Genomic DNA, 23213 nt, shown 5'->3' with positions numbered 1-23213 from the left:
AGATATCGTTTCCCAAGAGACTCGTGTAATACTTTAAAACCGTATAATAAGTTAACTAACTTAGACTAAGAATACATCATTTTGGTATGATTCAAGTGTAATAAAATTCCAATTCAAATATATGTGATAAAATGAACGTCTTAGAGGCTAAAAGATTGGAAAATGGTTAATGGATAATGAAACAATATGGATGAGATGTTGGAGAATGATTGTAATTACTACGCTATCATGCAAATGCACATCACTACTTCATCAATTAATTGCGTTTGTCAACCTTCCTATTATACTTAGACCCAATTCCTTGGTAGAAAAAGCCTAGACTCACTTCTTTCAGTCCCAATTCCTTGGTAACCTAGAAAGTTCATCTGCATTACGATTAGAGGTTTAAGACAACTAAAGCATCAAGCTCCATTCCTAGATACAATCTCCCTTAGGTGTTAATTCCAGTTCAAGATCCACACAATACTTTCCAATATCTAGCAAATCTTAGAATCATGTTATGGTTGATCAAGTCACAACAAGCTTTAAGAGAAGGAAATTAAACACTCACAATCAATTGAAGGAAGCTTAAATTCATTAAACTCAAGTGCATTTACATGAAAGTTTCGTAACTACATCATTCCCCAACAAAATGAAATTAGTTCTCCATAGTCATGGAGAACTTGAGCTTACAATGGAGAAAAATGGAAGAATGGGGATCCAAGGAGGAAGGATGGAGAGTTTCCACTGCCCAAAACCAGCTCCCTTAGGTCCGAAAATGGTGTTCCAAGCTTCAGCCGCCAAGATCATACTCAACTTCAGGTTCAGAATGCTTTAAATAGAACTAGGGTTCCAGGTCAGCAGAGGTCGCGCTCGGGCGCCCCATTTCTCGCGCCCGGGCGTGAAACTCTCTGGAAAGTGATTCAAATCCTACGAAAGGTCGCGCCCGGGCGCCCCATTTCTCGCGCCCGGGCGTGAAACTCTCTGGAAATTGATTCAATGCTTGTGAAAAGTCGCGCCCGGGCGCCCCATTTCTCACGCCCGGGCGTGAAACTCTCTGGACTTGGACGAAGCGTCCCATGCACGAGGACGAGCGTCCACTTCTCCTGGGCGAGCGTCCACTCGCTGGCCGAGCGTCTTCTTTTCTCCCTCTGGACGAGCGTCCTATCTGCTGGCTGGGACGAGCGTCCGCTCGTGCGTCCACTCTTGGACGAGCGTCCACTTATTCTGGCAAGCGTTCGTGTGGGCGAGCGTCCTCTGAGAGTCTGGACGAGCGTCTGGACGAGCGTCCTCTCGTGCTGGACGAGCGTCCTCTGTGCTGGACGAGCGTCCTCTGTGCTGGACGAGCGTCCTCAGTGCTAGACGAGCGTCCACTTCTCCTGGGCGAGCGTCCTCAGTTGTCAACTCGCGCCTGGGCGCCCCTCTGTCGCGCCCGGGCGCGTTATGCCTTCGTTACTTCTTTAGTCTCCTGCTTTTGAATCTTTTCCTTGGTTCCCAAGTACTTCTCCAATACACACAATTTGCCTATAAATTTGAGGAATTAATGATGAAAACTTAAATATAAAGCTTAAGCTAGACATATTCACAAACTTAGATAAAAAGAGAGGATTAAACATGTTTCAAGCTTCAAAAGGGTAGATTTGGTACGAAAATTGGTTCAAAGATAATGGTAAAATTTACCGTTATCAGTCATATAAGGAGACCTTAAATTTACGTCGAGTTTAAAAAATGTTAAATTAACGTCGAATTTTGTCAATATACCACGTTAAGTTAACGTCGAATCTTGTTAATATACGACATTAATAATTTTTTTTTTTGCTTTTTTTAATTAATTGTGATCCTTTTTACAACTCTACGGAACCTGAAAAGCAGAAAAACAAGAAATTTCAGTTTTTGGTATTTTATAAAGCAAGAACTACGAACCTAGTATTAACAACAAACAACAATAACCAACAACAAACAAGTTCAATCAAACAACAACAATAAACAAATTCAATCAAACAACAACAAACAAGTTCAACCAAAAAACAACAAACTAGTTCAACAAAAAAGACAAAAAACAAGTTCCACAAATAAGTTCCTCAAAACGAAAATGAAAACTAATCTTCAAAGGGTGGGTTCGTCGAAATAAAGTGTCGTCACCAATGATAGAGAAAGGAAAATGCTCCTATGAAGGACAAAAGCACGAAAATAATCGGTCAAAACAAACGAAAATCATACATAAAATGCATTTGTATCAAATGAAAGAAAGATTACATGTTATGGTCGTCAAACTTCGTTCGAGAAAAGTTTGAGAAGAGAAAAGGGTCTCGCGCGCTAAGATATAGGGAATGAATTTTCAATCTCCCACTCAAATTTTTATTGAATTCACTAACCTTTTGACGTCTAACGCTGGGGCATTCGACGTTTTATATCCTTTTACGTTGAATTACAATTCTAAACGATGTTTAATAATTGTATTTATTTACAAAAATGCCACCAGTCATTTTTAACGTTGGCTATTCAGTGGTTGGACGTTGAACGCGTGACGTTATACATTGTTTTTGTACTAGTGGAAGCCAACTTATGTCTTATGGCAGATGATGACGAATGTTCGTTAGACAATTTTAACGATGAGGTAGATTTTACTGACTTACACTCTATCATTGAAGCTTATAATGTGTATTGTCAAATTCCTCCAAATTTTTATAAGTTTTTCAACTTACAAGAAAACAAAATAGAAAGATTTAGATAGAAAATGAAGTTTTAAAAATTAAAATAATATCGTCTAATGATGATGTTAAGAACTTGTGAAAAGAAATTAACAACCTAGAAGGGTAGCTAAATGTTTTGAAAAGAGAAATGAAAAACTCATTTTGAAAAATGAAAAGCTTGTGGAGAATACAACCATTGCTAGAGATGTTAGGCGCATCGAGTCCCTGAACCATGAAAATGATACTCTTCATAGAGTGTTGAATAGAATGTTTAAAGGAAATGAACGTTTAGGACTTCTAGTCAAAGGATGTAGACATTCGTCTAACACATGCAATTTAAGGTTTAATGACAATAGCTCTTATAGTAAATTTAAAGTTAAAGCTAATTATTTTGCTAAACCTAAAAGGGAAAGCTTCAACAATGCTCCCGCTTTTGAGAAAAGAAAAATAAATCAAACTAATAGAGCAGGACCCAAAGAAATATGGGTAGTTAAAGCCAAAATCATCTCTCTTGCAGATTTGATTGATGACCGCAAAGAGACCCCTGTTGTGATACCTGGATAGTGGATACTCGCGATACATGATAGGTTAAAAGTCTATGTTCCAAGAACTCAGAAGCAGAAGGGAGGAACAATCACATTCAGTGGAAATCAACATGACAAAATAATAGGCATCGGAAAGATAAGTATAAAAACTTCCCCTTCTATTAATATTTTTTATTAGTAGATGGCGTAAAACATAATTTGTTGAGCATAAGTCAATTGTTTGGCAATGGGCACAATGTTACATTTGAAAAGGGCCACTGTAAAGTCCTAAACAATTAGGGTCTACTAGTATTTATTGCAAACAAACAAGGAAACTTGTACAAAATAGACCTAAATGAAGTACATGCTCAAAGATTCTCATGTATGATGTTAATAAAAGACAATCCAATCTCATGGTATAAAAAATGTGGACACGCAAGTATGAGATTAATCTTTGGGTTGTTTGGGTAAAATTTTGATTTTAAATTTGTTAACCATTGGATTTGGCTAAAATTTTGACAGATAGTTCTTGAAATATGGTTGTTCACTTTGATCATTGGGATTGTAAATTAAAGGTCTATGGTTAGAGAAATGATTTTCACCTTTTTGACATACTTAATGGAAATATTGTAATTGAATATTATGTTAATACAATAGAAAATAAATGATGAATTATTAACATGTAAATTGAAATAAATAATTTGTGATGAATGAGCTATGTGTGATATATTGTTCTTTGACTATTTTCTTGTGACCGTGTTTACCAATTTTGTAATGTTTACAATGACTTAAAATTAATACGAATGGAATGATGAGGTAGTTATTCCAAGGGTAAGTATACTACAATAAGTTGGTTTTGTGTGGGGTCTATCTACGATAGAGACTGAAATGAGATCATTTCGACTCTACAAGTAATTGGATTTATATATTAAAATAATTAGTTGTGAGAGTCAAAAGAGGTTCATATTTAGACACTAGTGCAGAATTTGCCTTTAACGTCACCCCGTAGACGTCGGTCCACCAAATAACCAATGTAAATTATTGACCAGTGGCATTTTCATAAACAAGTGGGCATATAAACGTCTGTTAGGAGGGGCCCCGACGTCTATAATATTATAGATGTCGGGGCCCCTCCTAACAGACGTTTTAATGCCTGACAAGTAGGTGAAAAGTTATTTTTTTTCCGCCATATAGACATCTGTTCGGAGGGGCTCCGATGTCTAGAATATTATAGACGTCGGAGCCCCTCCTAACAGATGTCTATATGCCTGACAGGGTAGGTGAAACGTTCACCTAGACGTTAGGGCCCCTCTAAATCGACGCCTATAAGCCTAACGAATATGAATTTTTAAATCAGAAAGACGACATATTAGTGAGGGACCGACATCTATACTATTATAGACATCAGACCCCCTAGGGCCCGACGTCTATAACCTATTATACAGGAAAACGCGAACCCTCGGAGAGTTACGCTCACTGTTCATCGTCTTCCTCGCGTTTTCTCTCTGAGGCGTTGCATTTCCATGTAGGTTTTCTCTCTTTTGGACCGTTTAAATTTACTTTTACTCTGATTAAATTACTCTTTGATGAAATATCTTCCATCTGAACCAATTAAAATTCGTTTTCGTTGCGTTTTTGTGCAGTTTCTGGCGTGTGCTTGGGCGACATTTTCTACTCTTTTTGGCCTACGATTTTGGGCGTGCATTACTCCATTGCTTTTTTAATTTGCTAAAAAGGTTAGCTGCTTTGTTGAAAACTTTTGTTGTATGCATGTTATTGGCTTTTATGTATGCATTTTATTGGTTTTTGCGTATGCATGTTTTTGGCTTTTAGGTATGCATGTGTTATTGGCTTTTGAATATGCATGCGATAGTTGTGTTATTATAATTGACATGTTAGATTATAAGTATGAAATCATTGAGTGAAACTTAGTTCCCGTTTGAAATTTAACACAAACAATTAATCTTTTAATCGTTTGTATTAAATTTTGAATTGTCCGATTGGACAGTTTGGAAAAATTATTTTTCATAATTTGCTATAACATGTATGTTGGAGTTTATGGATAAGATTGATAAAATTTCGGTTCAGTATTTGTGTTGTGCTCTGGATGCTTATTTGATTGTGGTCATCGTTGACTACTCTCATTTCGTGTATTTCGGAGACCAATGCGAAATGCTACCGTAATCTTATCAAATTTATGATGTAGACTTCTTTGCATGTGTCTTAGCAATTTATGAAAAATAATTTTTCTGAATGGGTAGGGCCTTGTGAGAGTTAAAAAACTAAAACTGATGAAGTATGTTACAAACATAGTATGGATCGAAGTTGGATGAATGAACGTCGCATTAGTCAAGAATATAAGAAGGGTGTTTCGGAGTTCTTGCAATATGTTGAAAGAAATGCTAAGTCTGTGAACGAGACATATTTTTGTCCTTGTGTTCGTTGTCTTAATCAAATATGGCAAGACTTAGGCAATGTGCGTGACCATCTATTCATGTTCAGCATAATGAGAACTTATATCGTTTGGACTTGGCATGGAGAAGTACTAGACTAGCCTACCACATCACGAGGAACATATTATGTGAAAGAATGGATGAGTGATCATTTAGAGGACATGATACGTCATGTCGGTGAAGATAATTTTGGAAGAACTAATTTGTATGATTCTCTTATAAATGATTTAGAGCAACCGTTGTTCCCAGGATGCCTAAACTTTACACGTCTGTCTGCAACTTTGAAGTTGTTTAGTTTAAAAGCAAGGAATGGATGGACCGATAAAAGTTTCACAGAGTTGTTGGAGTTGTTGAAGGATATGCTTCTAGAAAATAATACTCTACCTATTCGTAATTACGAGCAAAATTTTTTTTATGTCCAATGGGTCTTGAATATCAAAAGATGCATACTTGTCCTAATGATTGTGTTTTGTACATAAAGGAGTTTGCGTCACTAAAGTATTGTCCAACATGTGGTTTATCCCGTTTTAAAAAGAAATATGACAAAAACACTACTGATGAAGGTAATGATGGTGCACCTGCTAAGGTGATATGGTATTTGCCTATAATACCTAGGTTCAAACGTAAGTTCTTTGTTAAAGAAGATGCAAAGAACCTTAAATGGCACGTTGTCGGAAGAAAGTGCGATAATCTTCTTCGACACCCAGCTGATTCACCACAATGGAAGAAGATCGATGAAACATTTCCAGAATTTGGTGCAGATCCAAGAAACTTAAGACTTTCACTTGCAACTAATGGTATGAATCCTTATGGGAACTTAACTAGCAAACACAGTTCATGGCCAGTTTTGTTGATGATATACAATCTTTCTCCTTCGTTGTGCATGAAGAGAAAATATGTGATGTTGTCCATGATGATATCGGGTCCTAGACAACCTGGAAATGACATTGATGTTTACTTAAAACCTTTAATTGATGATTTGAAATTGTTGTGGGAAGAAGGGGTGGAAGTGTTTGATTCACATGTTGAAGAACAATTCCGTTTGCATGCAATGTTATTTTGCACTATAAATGATTTCCCAGCGTATGGAAACTTGAGCAGTTATAGTGTTAAAGGTCATTTTGCATGTCCCATTTGTGAAGAAAACACTAGTTACCTTCAATTAAAGCATGGTGAGAAGACGGTATATACAAGACATCAAAAATTTCTTCCTCGCAATCACCCTTATCGTAGATTGAAAAAAACATTTAATGGAAGTGCTGAGGATGAGGTTGTGTCCAGACCCCGGAATGGTGAAGAGGTGTACAATAAAGTCAGAAACATTGACATTGTGTTTGGAAAACATCATAAAAGTACCTTTGCAAAAAACATTTGGAAGAAACGATCAATATGTTTTAATCTTCCATAGTGTAAACTTGATGTTAGACATTGTATTGATCTGATGCATGTTGAAAAAAATGTTTGTGACAGTGTCATCGGAACTTTATTAAACGTGAAAGGGAAGAGCAAAGACGGAATAAAAGCACGACAAGATTTGGCTGACATGGGAATCCGATTTGAGTTACATCCACAGATAATAGGAAGACGCACCTATCTGCCCCCAGCCTGTTCCACAAGGTTATTCTTCAAATATTAGTAACAATTGTCATGTATTGATGCAACAATTGTTACCAGTTGTTATTCGAGGCATATTACCTCCTTCTGTTAGGGGTATTCTGACACGTCTGAGTTTGTTCTTTAATGCCATTTGCAAGAAAGTTGTTGACCCTTGAGGTTTAGATCAATTGGAAAATGAAGGAATAAGACTACTATGTGAATTGGAGATGTATCAAAGCTAATGACAAGATTACCTAGGTTGAAGATAACACCATTAGAACTATACTAGGATTTGAGAGTATTTGGTCTCCCCCCCATGTGCCAGTATATATCACATTGACTGATGCATTGGAGGTAATTAGGGGAGACATGATGTTGAATATTTCCATCATTCAACTATGGTGCATGTAAGATAGTTAATTTTGTCTTCCATATTAGTTTTATTTAGATTCCTAGTTTCTAACAACTTAACTTTGTTGTTTTAGGTACATGGACACAATCGTTGTAGACCAAGGTCGGTCTTCCATGTACGAATTTGTTGAACCTCAGACCATTCAACCTTCTGGTAAAACACTTGAAAGCAAACAACATTATTTGCAAACATGGATGGATGAGTCAAAAAGAGACGTATACCTTGTGCCATACATTGATGGGTAGGTGTTGTTATATGTAAAAGTTCATTAAAGTTTATTTAATTAGTTAACTAACTATTTCTGATTCGTGATAGGTCACACTACCAGCTGATGGTCATCATTCCCAAACAATGTAAAATTATATGGTTTTGTTCGCTGCACAGGAAGATGAAAACTGATTTGAGAACCATGCTTCAAGGGAAAATGTTTCTCCAAAAATGACTTTGAATTTGATGTTCACCTTAAACTTTTATGATAAATATAGTTATATTAATTTTACTTTGTGTTTTCAATCTAAATAGAGTTATTGGTAAATCCCGAGGTCAACTAGTTCAAATTTTGTATCCAAAGTTTGTAAGTCATTTATACTTCTAATTCATTTTCTATGTTATTGAATGATCTAAATTCTCGACTATTTAGTTTGTCGTTTTAGTGTAACAAGCAGCTAGATTCATAGGAATGTGGCTTCTATGTCATGTGTTGGATTAAGACCATCATTCGAGTTGTCATTACATATGACTGGAATGAGGTAATGATGCATACATTGAATACATTACAAATCAAATTCATCTTTAAACATATATGAAACCATAATGAATCTTTCTTTATTTTGCAGCGCTTCAAGAGTACATCTCCTATACCACAGCACACAATTAGGCAGATAAGGCAGGAGTGGACAACTTATCTTCTGCAAAGATGGAGCTAGGAACACTTATATTTCTTGTTGAACATTACTTTGGTTTATTTTAAGTTTATATTTTGATAGTTTTGGTATTGGATTGTTTTTTGCATTAAGTAGAACTTTCTTTATATGAAACGCATATATATATATATATATATATATATATATTATAGTATATTGTTTTGGGACAATTTTCTGTTTTTCAGGTGTGGTTTTATTGCAACAATAAATTAATTTTAAAAAAAACACCCAGTAGACGTCGGTTAATGCCATGTCCAACGTCTATTGACGTGTGTCAATGCATAAACCGACGTCCAATGAGTTACAGTGAACAAAATGTTCCAGGGCCTATAGATGTCGGATGTAGCTATATTCGACGTCGATATACACGTTTGTTATATCCAACATCCGATGTCTATATAGACGTTTGGTATACGTCGTCCGACGTCTACATAGATGTCTGGTATACCTTGTTAGACGTCTATATAGACGTCTGGTATACCCTGTCCGACATCTGATTAACGTCACCCAAAAGACATCGGATATGGATCCGACGTTAAAAGGCCAAAATAACAGACGTCTAAAGCCAATTCCGCACTAGTGAGAGTGTTGACAGTGGCTGAACTTGTGAGATGTGGAATTTACTCTACCATGCTTTATGGAATTAGGAAAAAATCATACATGTTATATTTATAGCTCTTAAGAGGAAGAAGTAATTGACCAATGACAGGTACAAAGTTTCAGGGTGTTAGTCAATACACCAGTCGTTTTAGAGGGTGTGTTTGTAGTTCTTAGCATATGAATTGGGTATAGGAGTTTTTATGTTTGGATGTAGATTGTATGATTGATGTAAAGTTATGTAGTGATTTTTCTTATTGTTTTTAGATATGCTTTCTTTTCTTCAAAACTTATAAGTTTTAAATTGCACTAGCTTACCCTTGTCAAGATACTACAAGCTTGTTACAAGACAGGTTTTTTATATAGAAACCTTGGTTTTTGAAGTTGAAGTAAATAACATGAAATGAAGAACTCTCTATGTATAAAGAACTAACTCTAAACTAGAAAAACACTAAGCAAAACTACCAAGTCAAAAAACCTTAGGTTAAGTTAGAAAACTAAAAAAAAACACCAAACACTAGGATAGAAAGCCCTAAGTTAGAAGACCAACCTTAAGATAGAAAACAGAAACCAAACACTAAGGTAGAACATCCTAGATTGAGAAAACCAACCTTGAGCTACAAAAACCCCAAAATAAAAAATGCTAGGTCAGAAAACCCCAGATTAGGATAGAAAAACACCAGGCTAGAAAGCCATGAGCTAGGAAGGTCTAAAGAAAATAACAAACTCACTAAGAAGAAAAGATTTAGATGAACGTCCAGGAAAAGTCGAACATAGAAAAACTAGACTAAGGAGCTTAGGATGAAAACATAAGACTTAAAACATGAATCCTCAACATAAAAAATCTACACAAGACTTAGAACCTGAATCCCTAACATAGACAACCTTAGGAAAATACTTAGGTTCTTAGGAAATAGAAAAATATCTAGGTCACAAACACCTAGACACTATACTAAAAGGTTGTTATGCCTAACGCGTCTAAGAGAGTTAAAGTTAAACGCTTAAAGGTTATCATACCCAAAAGGTATTCAATTTAGCTCTTGAAAATAAATAATGTCAAGACGATGTCTTTGACAAAACACTCCAAAAAATTAAAAGACTAAATGATAAAATACAAAAAGAAAACATAAACAAGCTTGTTGAGATTGTTGATAGGGGAGCACTGGTTTAGTTGAACCCACAATCTCAGTGATATATGAGTTTTTTATGATGACAACACATAATTAATAACACACATGTAGTTGATGTTACATGTTCTATGCTTACATGTTATATGTGTTTTTGAGAACATGATTGTGTTGTTTATGTTGTTCATTGCATTTCACTGTATTATATATGTGATTTTATACATGAATGCATGACACATGTTTATGGAAAAGAAAAACCACAAGAACTTTTGTTGAACTTAAATTGTGTGGCAAAACAACAGTTTTAAGTCGATTTCATTATGGGGTGAGTCGATTAAAACTCGTGTCTTTGCACAAAATTTTTCAAGTGTGTTGTGAGAGTTTTTTCAAAGAGAAATGTTTTCAAAACTGTTTTACTCTGTTATAAAGTCGATTACATGCGTATTGCATTCGACTAAGTTTGTTATGTTTTGAATAACTGTTAATGCTTGATATAACTGTCACAACGGCTATATTTTTAAATATGTTGACCAAACATTAAATCAAATTCTACTGCATTAATTGTACATTCAATTAACTGCATTGATTGCTGCTAACTGCAATAACAGAATTGCTATATTCGACTGTATTAGTAGCTTAGTTGATTAAAATGCGTCAGAGTTGTGTTTAGCTATAAATTGACGCGAATTTGATTTCAGTAAGAACTTTTGTGAATCTAACAGTTTGTGATATCTTTTGCAGAAAGTGTATTCTTACAGAAAGAAAGAAAGAGCTTCAAGAAACAAGAAGTGACCGTGGTGATCATCTGCTTGTGGATTCTTGAAGAGCAAGTTAATTGCACATAAAAGGCTGATCGTATCTGCACATTGGGGGTAACTGAGACATTAGAGGCTACAATCTTGTGAAGATTGGACTGAGGTTCCCTGTTGTGATTATAGGAAGAAGAATGTGCTGCGTTCTTGACTTTGAGGGTGGCTCAAAGGGTTTAGATTGCAGGAGAAGGGATTCTTGCTGCTAGTTTGTTTGTATACTGTCTATATTTTGATTAGAGGGTTAGAGAGGTGTTTTATATTTTTGACGTGAGGTCGCTATAAAAGCCTTGTTGTAAAAACCTTGATCATTATAGTGCATTGGCTTTCTGTGGTTGGAAGGACATTGGATGTAAGCTTGGCCGAACCAGTATAAACACTCAGTGTTTGATCTTTCTATCCCTACACTCTTTTATTCAGTCGACTTCTTATTTTACTCAATCGATTTAATTTTCACTGCATAAACAAGTCTTTTACCTTGCGTTTCAAGAAAGTTATAAAGGCATCACTTTTGGTGAAAAGGATTTTGAAAGTTTTAAATTTTATACTTCACCAATTCACCCTCCCCCCTCTTGGTGTGAGAAATTGAGCCATTCTTTTTTAACAAAGCTAAACGCTATGAGTCTAAAGAAGAGACAAAGATAAAAAAAAAGAGTTTACTTGCCTGAATGATAGCATGAACTTAAACAATACTTCGTCCAAAGATGAAGTCTTACTCAACGCTTGGTATCTTTAAAAGAAAAGCTTAATTGTCAAATGATATGGTAGAAAATCAAAAATCACTTTATTGTTCTGAGCAAGCATTAAATGACATTAAATGTTCAACATTCAAAAACAACAAAGTGATATCTGATGAGTGGATTGTACATCAACAATCCAATCAGATTAGTAGTAGGTGACAGGAAAGACATTCATGGAATGTTCCTCCTTTAGAAAATAATGATACATTAACCATGTCAAAACAAATCATGAAATCAATAAATAAAATGCCAACCAAGAAGTCTCTTACAGACTAAACGATATAAGTTAATCTCACAAACACAAAAACATTAGAAAACATAGAATCCTAAACAATTGATAAAAAACATTCAAAAACACTAAATAGGACATATATGTTATACATGTTTTAATCTTATGCAGGACATTTGCCACAAATGTTCATCAATCTTAGCTCATACATATCAAAATGAATGTTGGAGAAAGACAGAGTGAACAGGTTATCAAAAGTTGTACCAAAAGTGTAACACCCCAAATTTTGGGATGTCACGGGTTTACAAAAACTTTTAAAAATTTAACTCTGATACTATTTCGAAATACAGCTTAAATAAAAACTTCTATTTATTATAACCAAATTTGGGAAAAATTCATAAATCAAATGTAACTATAAAGCATTTATATAATCTCATTGCAAAACTATTAATATAAAAATTAAAACCCCATAGTTCTCCCATGTATCTCGCCGCTCAACTTCGCTTTAGCTACATCTGTAACAACACGTACAAGTACGATCATTGCAGGTGGAAACCACAACCACAACACGCAAGGGTGAGCTAACATAAACAAGTCATATAAACATACATAAGCATTAACATCAACTTAGAATAAGATTATAGAATAGTACATATCATCATTCACTTACACACATCTTCACATGACAACACATTAAATCATTAACATCCGTACTACCAGAATTTTAAGTGACCAGCATATAACCACAAAATGATTTCGTCAAAGTAACCAATTCACACCCCGACTCCCTCGATCATTCACCAACCCATACCACAATTTATTTGAAATCATTCACGATACATTGAATCACCACCGGTTACTCATATACAACATAAGGTCGAGTGTCATCTCCCACCACTCTCTTAAAGAGCTTCACCGGGCCAGTACACTTTACCACACCATTACATAATGACATCTCCCACCACTCTCTAGAAGGCTTCACCGGCAAGTACACCACTTCCCACCACTCTCTTAGAGCTTCCCCGGGCAAGTATATGCTTTCCACCATCCTCTTGGGCTTCATCGGACAAGTATACACCTCCCACCACTCTATTCTCAGAGAGCTTCACCGGGCAAAGTACCAGTGCTACTCCCACCACTATTCTAGGAGCTTCATCGGGCATCAAAAAGACAAACCCAACCTCACAAGAAATAAACAATCTTATACTTTAGGTAAAACACAAATAAACACACATAAAATTCAGAGGCGCCCTTCTTCTAACTTTTCTCTTTAAAACAACACAACTTATATTACTTCCTACATGCCACTTTCCACGGTCTTCACTCTATCTTCCACATTCATAACACAATGTCCAAACTCGTTATACACACCACTAATATTGGTTTATAGACAACCTACATTTTGTACACATATAGCCACTCACGAATTTCCCAAACAAGAAGAAAATCCATAACCATTTTCTCGCTTAAACCCCAACAACTCTCCGTAGCCACATTCATGCACTACAACCAGCAACCATCATCTAACCTCGCTACTTCTTTCCTCTTCTCACATGCTGTAAGAGATCAGAGAAACGAGAAAGAGAAAACCAGAAAGAAAAAACTGAAAATGAATTGTATTGAAAAGTTGCAGAAATTACAACAAAGCAAAGTATTTATACAGAAAAATAAAGAAACAACTAAGAAAAGTAAAATGCAGACCGAGCAGCTTCCTAGACCGATCGTCCTAGAGTGGAGATGATCGGTAGTGAGAAGACAACTGAACCTGTCGAACGGTACGACCGATCGTCCGAGAGTAGAGATGATCGGTAGTGAGAAGACAACAGGAACAGTAGCGAGAAGTTAACAGAACCTGACGAACGGTACAGCCGATCGTCCGAGAGTCCTTACCGATCCGTGGTGATGATCGGTAAGGACGATCGATAATGAAAAGGATTATTATCAAACCGATCGTCCGACAATAGAGCCGATCAGTGATGACGAGCGTTAAGGATGATCGGTAATGTAAAAAGTCTCTATCACCCTCCCTCAAGATGAACATGGATATTATGCATGTTTAGCTTGGAAGTAACAGTATTAAAAGGCGAAGGATAGAGAGATTTGGTGAAAACATCTGCAACTTGATTGGTAGAAGAAACATGAAGAAGTTTGATGAGACCATCTTGAAGCTTTTGTCTAGTAACGTGACAGTCTATATCAATATGCTTGGTTCTTTCATGAAAGGTGCGATTTTTGGCAATGTGGATAGCAAAATTGTTGTCACAGTAAACAGAATAAGGGGTCGGACACGGTATATGCAAATCTTTTAAAAGATGTTGCAGCCATTGTAATTCACAAGTTAAGGAAGCTAAAGACCTGTATTCGGCTTCAGAAGAAGACTTTGAAACGGTAGTTTGTTTCTTTGATTTCCAGGAGATAAGAGCAGTTCCAAGAAAAACGCAAAAACCAGAGATGGATCTTCTAGTGGTAGCAAAGGTAGCCCAATCAGAGTCAGAATATGCATGAATGAAGAAGGAGTTATTTGTGGCATATAATAGACCAGAACCAGGAGCATTCTGTAAGTATCTAATAATCCTCATGGCTTGTTGCATGTGAGGTTGGCGAGGATTGGAGATAAACTGACTAAGTTGTTGTAAGGCAAAAGTAAGAAGATGACCAATGAGACGCCGATAAGAAGAAGGATCAGTAAGAAGAGGGCCGTCATCAGCATGAAGTTTGATAGAAGGATCAGCAAGGGTAGAAGCAGGTTTACAGCCTAACATACCAGCTTCAAAAATTAATTCAAGACAATATTTTCTTTGATTAATACATATCCCAGCTTGAGATCTAGCAATTTCAAAGCCCAGAAAAAATTTGAGATCTCCAAGATTTTTAATGTGAAACTTGCTGTGTAGATGATCTTTGACAGTGGTAATTTCAGACAGATTATTTCCAGAAAGAAGTATATCGTCAACATATACCAGAATAATAGTGATAGTAGAAGGAGAATGTTTGATAAAAAGAGAGTGGTCGGCAAAGCTTTGTTTAAAACCAAGAGAAAACAACTCAGATGTGAGTTTATGATTCCAGTTTCTGCTAGCTTGTTTTAAACCATAAAGAGACTTTTGAAGTTTGCAGACGAGATTAGGAGTAGATGAACAGAGACCAGGAGGAGGCTTCATGTATATTTCTTCAGATAAATCACCATGAAGAAAAGCATTGTCGACATCCAATTGATGAAGAAACCATTTATTGATGGCATCAAGAGCAAGAACGAGCCGAACCGTGGTGATTTTAACAACAGGTGAGAAAGTTTCAAAGTAATCCAATCCTTCAGTTTGAGTGAAACCTCTTGCCACTAAACGAGCTTTATATCTGTCAATAGAGCCATCTGGCTTATGCTTGATACGATATACCCAACGACAACTGATAGGTTTCTTACCAGTAAGAAGATTCACCAAAGTCCATGTTTGATTTCTTTCAAGAGCAGCAAGTTCAGAATTCATAGCATGTTGCCAACATTCAAACTTGTTAGCTTCTTTAAAAGAAAAAGGTTCAACTTGAGCAGAAATATTATGACAAAAAGAAGTGTGGTTAGAGGAACAATTATTATAAGAAAGAAACAAATGCATGGGATACGGGGTAGTATGGGTTGGTTGAATGCCAGAAGTAGTACCATAGTAGTAATGATCTAGATATTTAGGTCGAGTTTTGTTTCTAAGAGAAATTCTTTGTTCAACAGTGGGAATAATGATACTATCAGAAGTAGGATGAGAAATGTTACTAGGAGAATAATTTGGAGCAGTGGAAATAGGTAGAACAGTAGGAAAATCAAAGAAAATAACCTCAAAATTATCATCATGTGTAGGAGAGGAAGATGAAGTTAAACAATTTTTATAGGGAAAAATATATTCATGAAAAATGACATTTCGTGAAAGGATAGTAGAATGTGAATGCAAATCATACAGCACAAACCCTTTGGTTCCAGATTTGTATCCAAGAAAAATGCATTTAGTACTTCTGGAATCAAGTTTTGTACGTCCTGCAATAGCAGAGCTGGAGTATGATAAGCATCCAAAAACTTTCAGATTTGAAAAATCAGGTTTGATAGAATAAACTAATTCATAAGGAGATTTATTGTGAAGAAAAGGTGTTGGAAGTCTATTAATAATGTGAATGGCAAGTTTTATAGCATAAGACCAAAAAATGTTAGGAACTTTAGATTGAAAAAGGAGAGAACGACAAACATTGAGAATATGTTGATGTTTCCTTTCAACAATGCCATTTTGTTGAGGAGTAGCAACACAAGTAGTTTCATGAAAAATACCTTTAGTAGAATAAAAATCATTAAGAAGAAATTCTTTGCCATTGTCAGATCTTAGAATTTTAAGTGTACAGGAAAACTGGTTTTCAGTTAAAAGAATAAATTTTGGAAGTAAGGTTTTAACATCATATTTGTGTTTCAAAAGAAGAATCCATGTGAAACGACTATAATCATCAACAATAGTTAAAAAATATTTGTATCCATCAATAGAAGAAATAGAAAGAGGGCCCCAAATGTCAACATGAATGAGATGAAAGAAACAAGGAGATTTAGTTTTGCTAACAGAAAATTGAAGACGTTTTTGTTTAGCAAAAGCACAAGCATCACAATCATCAATAGATTGAAAGGAAATATCAGTATATTGAGAAGCTAAAGTTTGAAAAACTTTATTTGAAGGATGTCCAAGTTTCATGTGCCATAGATTACAAGAATCACTAGAACTATTATGAAAAGCAGAATGAAAAATTTTTAATTCAGAAGTAATTGTTGGATTATTACTAAGAAGATAAAAAAGGCACTTGTATTTCTTAGCTACTCCAATCGTCCGGTAAGTATCCATCTGCACAATGAGACAACTATTTTGATGAAAAACAATGAGGAAATTATTGGAATGTAACAGTTTAGAAATAGAAATAAGATGAACAGAGAAATTGGGAACAAAAATAGTATTATGCAAAATCAAATTGCCTAAAATGACAGTGCCAGAAAATTTAGCAGTAACAAAACTGTGATTTGGTAAACGTATCGAAATAGGAGTTATGGGATGTAAAGAATGAAAAAGAAATTTTGAAGAACATATATGATCAGTAGCGCCACTATCGATAATCCAAGAAGAAAAATTAAGTGAAGAAAAAGAACCTGATGACTATGGAGTGCATTGATTAACACTGGCCTCCCTAGTGGTAGGAGATTGAGACTGTTTCAATAAACCAAGAATGGCGTCATACTGATCTTGAGAAAAAGTGCATTGAATTTGAGTTTTATCAGCAGAAGAATCAGTGGAGGTGTGTGAAACACCATCAGTCAGGTTGGTAGAAGGATTGGAGATGGCAGAATTAGGTTTGATGATGGGTTTATAACCTTGAGGAAGGCCATATTTGATCCAGCAATTATCAGAAGTATGATTGGTTCTTTTGCAATGATCGCAGTATTTGGAACGACCACCAAATTTAGGAATGCGTCCTTGTCCACGACCAGAAAAAACACCAGGACGATCGGTCTTATAAGGCTTGTACTGAGGATCGTGAGAATTGAAATTGGCCATGGAATCTTGTGGAATTTGTGAGGAAGAATTGTGAAATTCGTGTTCTTGTTGAAGGATCAAAGAAAAAGTTTTGGTAAGAGTCGGCATGGGTTCCATTAGCATGATTTGAGAACGTACAGAAGAGAATTCATCGTTTAACCCACGTAGAAACTTGATTACAGAATCATCACTACAATCTTGTTGAATCTTGATCAATAATCCACAATTGCAAGGAGAATGATAGGTACAAACAAGAATGGTTTGATACAGAGAAAGCTCTTTCCAAATTATTTGAAGAGTATAATACTGAGATACAGTGGAATCACCTTGTTTGCAAGAGTGAAGAGCTTCTTGAAGATCAACAATACGAAACTTATCACCATGAGAAAAACGTTGAAGGAGATCAGTCCAAATCTCGTAGGCAGATTCCATCCACATAACAGATTGTTTTATGGAAGCGTCATGGATTGCGTCAGCCATGAAATCACCATCTTGTTGCAGCGTTTCAGGCTTTGTGAAGGACATCATCAGCAGGAGGGCAAGAAACAGTACCAAGAACGAATTTTTCTTTATTCTTGGTTTCAAGAGAAACGAGCATATCATGCCGCCATTGTTGATAGTTGTTGTCAGAAAGGGGAGGAGTGACAAGAAAAAGAGTTGGGTTCTCACCGGGATGGAGAAACAGAGGATTAACAAGGTTAGAAAGATAATCGGTGGTGGAATTGGAGAAAGCCATGAGAATAGAACAGAAAAGTATTTGTCTACTGATACCATGTAAGAGATCAGAGAAACGAGAAAGAGAAAACCAGAAAGAACAAACTGAAAATGAATTGTATTGAAAAGTTGCAGAAATTACAACAAAGCAAAGTATTTATACAGAAAAATAAAGAAACAACTAAGAAAAGTAAAACGCAGACCGAGCAGCTTCCTAGACCGATCGTCCTAGAGTGGAGACGATCGATAGTGAGAAGACAACTGAACCGTCGAACGGTACGACCGATCATCCGAGAGTAGAGACGATCGACAGTGAGAAGACAATAGAACCTGTCGATCGGTACGACCGATCGTCCGAGAGTAGAGACGATCGACAGTGAGAAGACAACAGAACCTGTCGATCGGTACGACCGATCGTCCGAGAGTAGAGACGATCGGTAGTGAGAAGACAATAGGAACAATAGCGAGAAGTTAACAGAACCTGACGAACGGTACAACCGATTGTCCGAGAGTCCTTACCGATCAGTGGTGACGATCGGTAAGGACGATCGGTAATGAAAAGGATTACTATCAAACCGATCGTCCGAGAGTAGAGCCGATCAGTGATGACGAGCGTTAAGGACGATCGGTAATGTAAAAAGTCTCTATCACATGCATCACAACAACATACCCTCAAACACTCAACCTCCTCGGAACTCCGCTGGATGATCTCTCGGCCTCTCACCCTCATCGCAGTACTATCTACCCAAGATAGAGTAGTGGCACCCCAAGGCACCGAGAAATTGTATAAGGCCTCACGGTGCTACTAGTCTCGTCGGGAACCCTTATACACTAGACCACAACTTTTAAATACAACAAAATTATCACCAAAAACAATCAGAAACATAACACAGGGATCAAAGGAAAATTACTGTACCCAAACCCACATGTGAAGAGTTTCCCTCATACATGTTATATCATTCATTTTCCACAAGTTTGTGAATCAATAACAACATTAAACACTCCTTAAGGACATCATCCAACCCATGAAAACCCCAACAACTACAACATTATTAGTTTGCTCCCCTTACCTGGACTCCAGAGGTTTTTTAATTGCTTGTAAATCCTTAAGAAGATCTTCATCTTTTCGTTAGTGCACTCTTCTTGCTCTACGGTTTCACAGCAATTCACTAGGGTTTGTGCTTCTCTCTCCTACGGCTATCGTCGAAGTGTCCCTTTTTTCTCTCCCACTTAACCTAAAAGAATGTGTTTCAAAATCCTCTCCTTAAATTTGTTACTATCCTAAAACTATCTTTTGTTACGTAAAAGGAGGCCAAATATTCATGTTTTTATTTTCTCTCTCTCCAAACCACTTTTTCTCACGCAACCATGCATTAAGAAACTTTCTCTCTCTCCTCCCATTACTTCAAGCACGACCCTCCAAATATACAGTCGTTTGATCTTTGGCTTGCATGTGTAGGGTATGGAGTTGCATGGTTGAAGAGCTCTTGATGAATCTCTGTTCAATTAGAGTCATTAGGGTATTATAAGATCTTTGATCTAAGCTTTCCTTTTATTTGTGTTAGGTGAATAAAGCTAAAGGAACTATGTTTGCTTTTAAACAGGTAAGGGAAGTTAGCTATTTAAAAATATATTGTACCTTGATATAGATAACTTGATAAAATTGTGATTTGATTTCATTGAATATGATGTATGATTGAATTGGCTGGTTTCAGGAATTGTATGTTGTCTCTAGATAATTTGATCGCATATTTGCATGTATGAAAACCTGAATTACTAGAGTGTTGGATTGCAAAGACTGGTAAATTTGGCTCAATTGGGTTCAAATGGTGTATTGGATGAGATGAAATTACTGTGATTTATAAAGAAGGAAGAAAAAACTTTTGAGATGTTATACCATTGATTTGGCCATGTTAAAATATTGATGTGAGAAATTGTGAATGATGATGATTTTGCTTCAAAGATTAGTAACTTTGGTTCAATTGGTATTAGAAGTTGTTTCTTTATCTTGAAAAAAAATGAGTTTTTATGTTTGTTATGAGACCTATGATTGATTAAATTGATATGACATGGAGATCTCTTACAGGAATCTCTTTGTTTGAGTTGCATTGAGTGAAGGTTTTGGGCTTTGGGCGGGAATATGTTAACTTTAATAGATTGAATGATTTGTTGTTAGATACATGCATACATACATATATACCTATATATACATATATACTTATATATATATATATATATATATATAAATGAATAAATGATAGAAATGTTTAAATGTTCAATGAGATGATAATGTGTAGTTGTGAAGTGATGGATGTGGAATGACTTTCAAGGGAGAAAACATTCAACTCTTGTGGTAGGTGTATTGAGTAGCGGCTCAACAAGAGATTATCCAGACTCAACTTAAATGTTTTAAATTAATAATGTTTTGGTGTTACAAAAGATTATCAATAAATATAAATAATTTCATTAAAATTTTAAATAAGAAAAAATCACTTTAATAAATATTATTTTATTTAAATAAAAACTCTAAATAGTAAATAGTTAGAATATTAAAAGATAGACAAAAAAAATATAATTTAAACATTTTCTTTACTTCACAATGTTGGGATCAATTGTTATATGTTTCAAGTATGGGTCGGGAATCACAATCAAAACACTCTTTCACACTTTTATCCAAGCGTTCTAACGTTGCCTTATAAAGTTCTACTAAGTCCTTAGTGTTCCAACTCCACACTGTGTGAGTGGGTACCTATATCAAAGGCACTCTGACGCTGAAATCAGTTATATGACCAATCGGTTAACACAGTAAAGTCTTAAATTCACAATAAATGCAATCACCTACCTTCTTACTTTACTTTTTTATTTATAAGTTTTGAAATGAACTGTCAATTAGGATTGGCCTAATCACGGTGCAAAAGTTGATAAGTATACTTTATCTATAAACGTGTTCAATTTATAATGCGATCAACTAATGAATATTTACCCAATCGGTCATTCGCTCATTTAGAACATTCCTCCTATATGTAAAAAGTAAATAGAAATAAAAACGTTGATCCTCATTCACCTAGTATTCATCTTGGCCGTATGATAAATAAAGGACCGAACACGGTCATCCGTCACATTATATATAATAATCGGATCCTATTCATGTTATCTCTATTAATTTAGATGTAAAATTTAACTATGCAATTCCGTCTTGCATTTGATCTTTTCGTAGTTAGTGTTGCTTTAACAACTTGTAGAGTGAAATATGATATTGTAGTGTATCAAATAAAAGAAAAAGATAAAAGTTATATGAAATTTGGTGACACGAGGAATAATGGCAGAGAAATCCATCACAAATTTATATTACAATCCCGATGACTTCTTTTGTTCCAAAAATATTCTTTATTTCACTCACCATTTTCGGGCTTTTTCTTGCCTTCTTTATAGAGGAAACCGAAAGCAAAAATGTATGCATAAGATTCCATGTATAATCAATCCATCAGTCAGACTAAATAAATCAAATCATTGTTCAATCACATCCTGCACAATTCAATATTGGAATTTTGTGTTTACAATGTTGAGTGCTTCATTCATATTTACGATAAAATTGTTAATTTTTATAATAAATATTTTAAAAGCGTACGTTAAGATTATTTTTTAATTGATTGAATGCGCAATTTGATCGAACAATGTGTAAAAAATAACCAGTAATAGTCAGTTTAGGAGACAGAATGCATCCAAAATTGCTTTGGAATTTGTTTTCTTGTTTTCGAAGAATATGAGTTCAATAATGAAGTGACTTGAGTTGCTTTTGACTTTTGGTCAGCGATTTTAAAATTATCATTCTTTTGATGTTAATTCTTATCCATGTTCAAAACAGTAATGTAAATAGTATAATATGTACACATTTAATTAATAAAATAAAATTTATGTTTTCTTAAATACGATTTTATGTACAATGCCAAGATGAACACTGATGATACATTATGGACACATGATAAAAACTAAGGTCTTGTTATAGTAATTGTAAGTGTAAGAAATTAAACAATACTATATAGCTTTACTTGTTATTTTATGTTCATGTCATTCTAATTCCTAGATGATTATGCACTATTCGAGGTTCCGTAAACTTTTGTTTCTTTTTCTTTGACATATATGTGCTTTCCATGTCTGGTTTTTCAAAACCAAAGATTAACATTTTAGGATATTTTTATGAAATTTCAATAATTTCACAAATTAAAGGCTAAGAGTAATTTAAATGGATTTTTTATTCAACTTTCCAAAATTTATATAAAAAAAAATTATGATAAATATTTTGAATTCCACAACTAATAATATATCAAACATGGTGATTAGTCTGAATGAATTTAGAAGTTCACTATGTCTTTTTGTTGTATAACCTTGTGGTAGTAAAACATAACTCATAGGGTTTTAAAGAAAAGGTCATTTTTGCATTCTTGTCATTCACTATTTTACCTTTAATCTTTCTTTTTAGTTTTTTTACAAATATAAAAATTGATTTTTTTATAACTATTTTATTCCCTTTAAAAATGGGTTTTCAAGTTGCTCTTTTGATATAAAAAACCATTCCCCTTAAAAATGTTGAAGTTACAAAATGAAAGGAGAACAAAAGCAAATATTTACAAACTAGTATTATACTTAGTGATTCCAACTTCAACAACGAGGAAGAAACCCTGCTATTTCATTGACACGTCTTATAACTGGAAAATTCTGTTGGGGGTACCAAAATGTAACATTGTAAATTAAACACAGTTCTATACAATATATATATATATATATATATATATATATATATATATATATATATATATAAAATAAATTAAAAACAGTGATGGGTACCCAAGAAAAGCTAACCATGAAGCATG

General features: G+C 35.0%; 1 protein-coding gene across 1 annotated transcript; it reads right to left on the bottom strand.

Moving 5' to 3' along the window:
* Positions 1–17250: 17250 nt before the first annotated feature.
* On the bottom strand, positions 17251–18153 carry LOC108319767 (uncharacterized). Its single transcript, XM_017551008.1, has one exon. The coding sequence runs from the start codon at positions 18151–18153 to the stop codon at positions 17251–17253; it is 903 nt and encodes a 300-aa protein (XP_017406497.1).
* Positions 18154–23213: the final 5060 nt, after the last annotated feature.

This window comes from Vigna angularis, chromosome 6, assembly GCF_016808095.1.
Source record: "Vigna angularis cultivar LongXiaoDou No.4 chromosome 6, ASM1680809v1, whole genome shotgun sequence".
Lineage (NCBI taxonomy): Eukaryota > Viridiplantae > Streptophyta > Magnoliopsida > Fabales > Fabaceae > Vigna > Vigna angularis.
The sequence above is the reverse complement of the archived record's forward strand: the minus strand, read 5'-3'. Positions and strand labels throughout refer to the sequence as shown.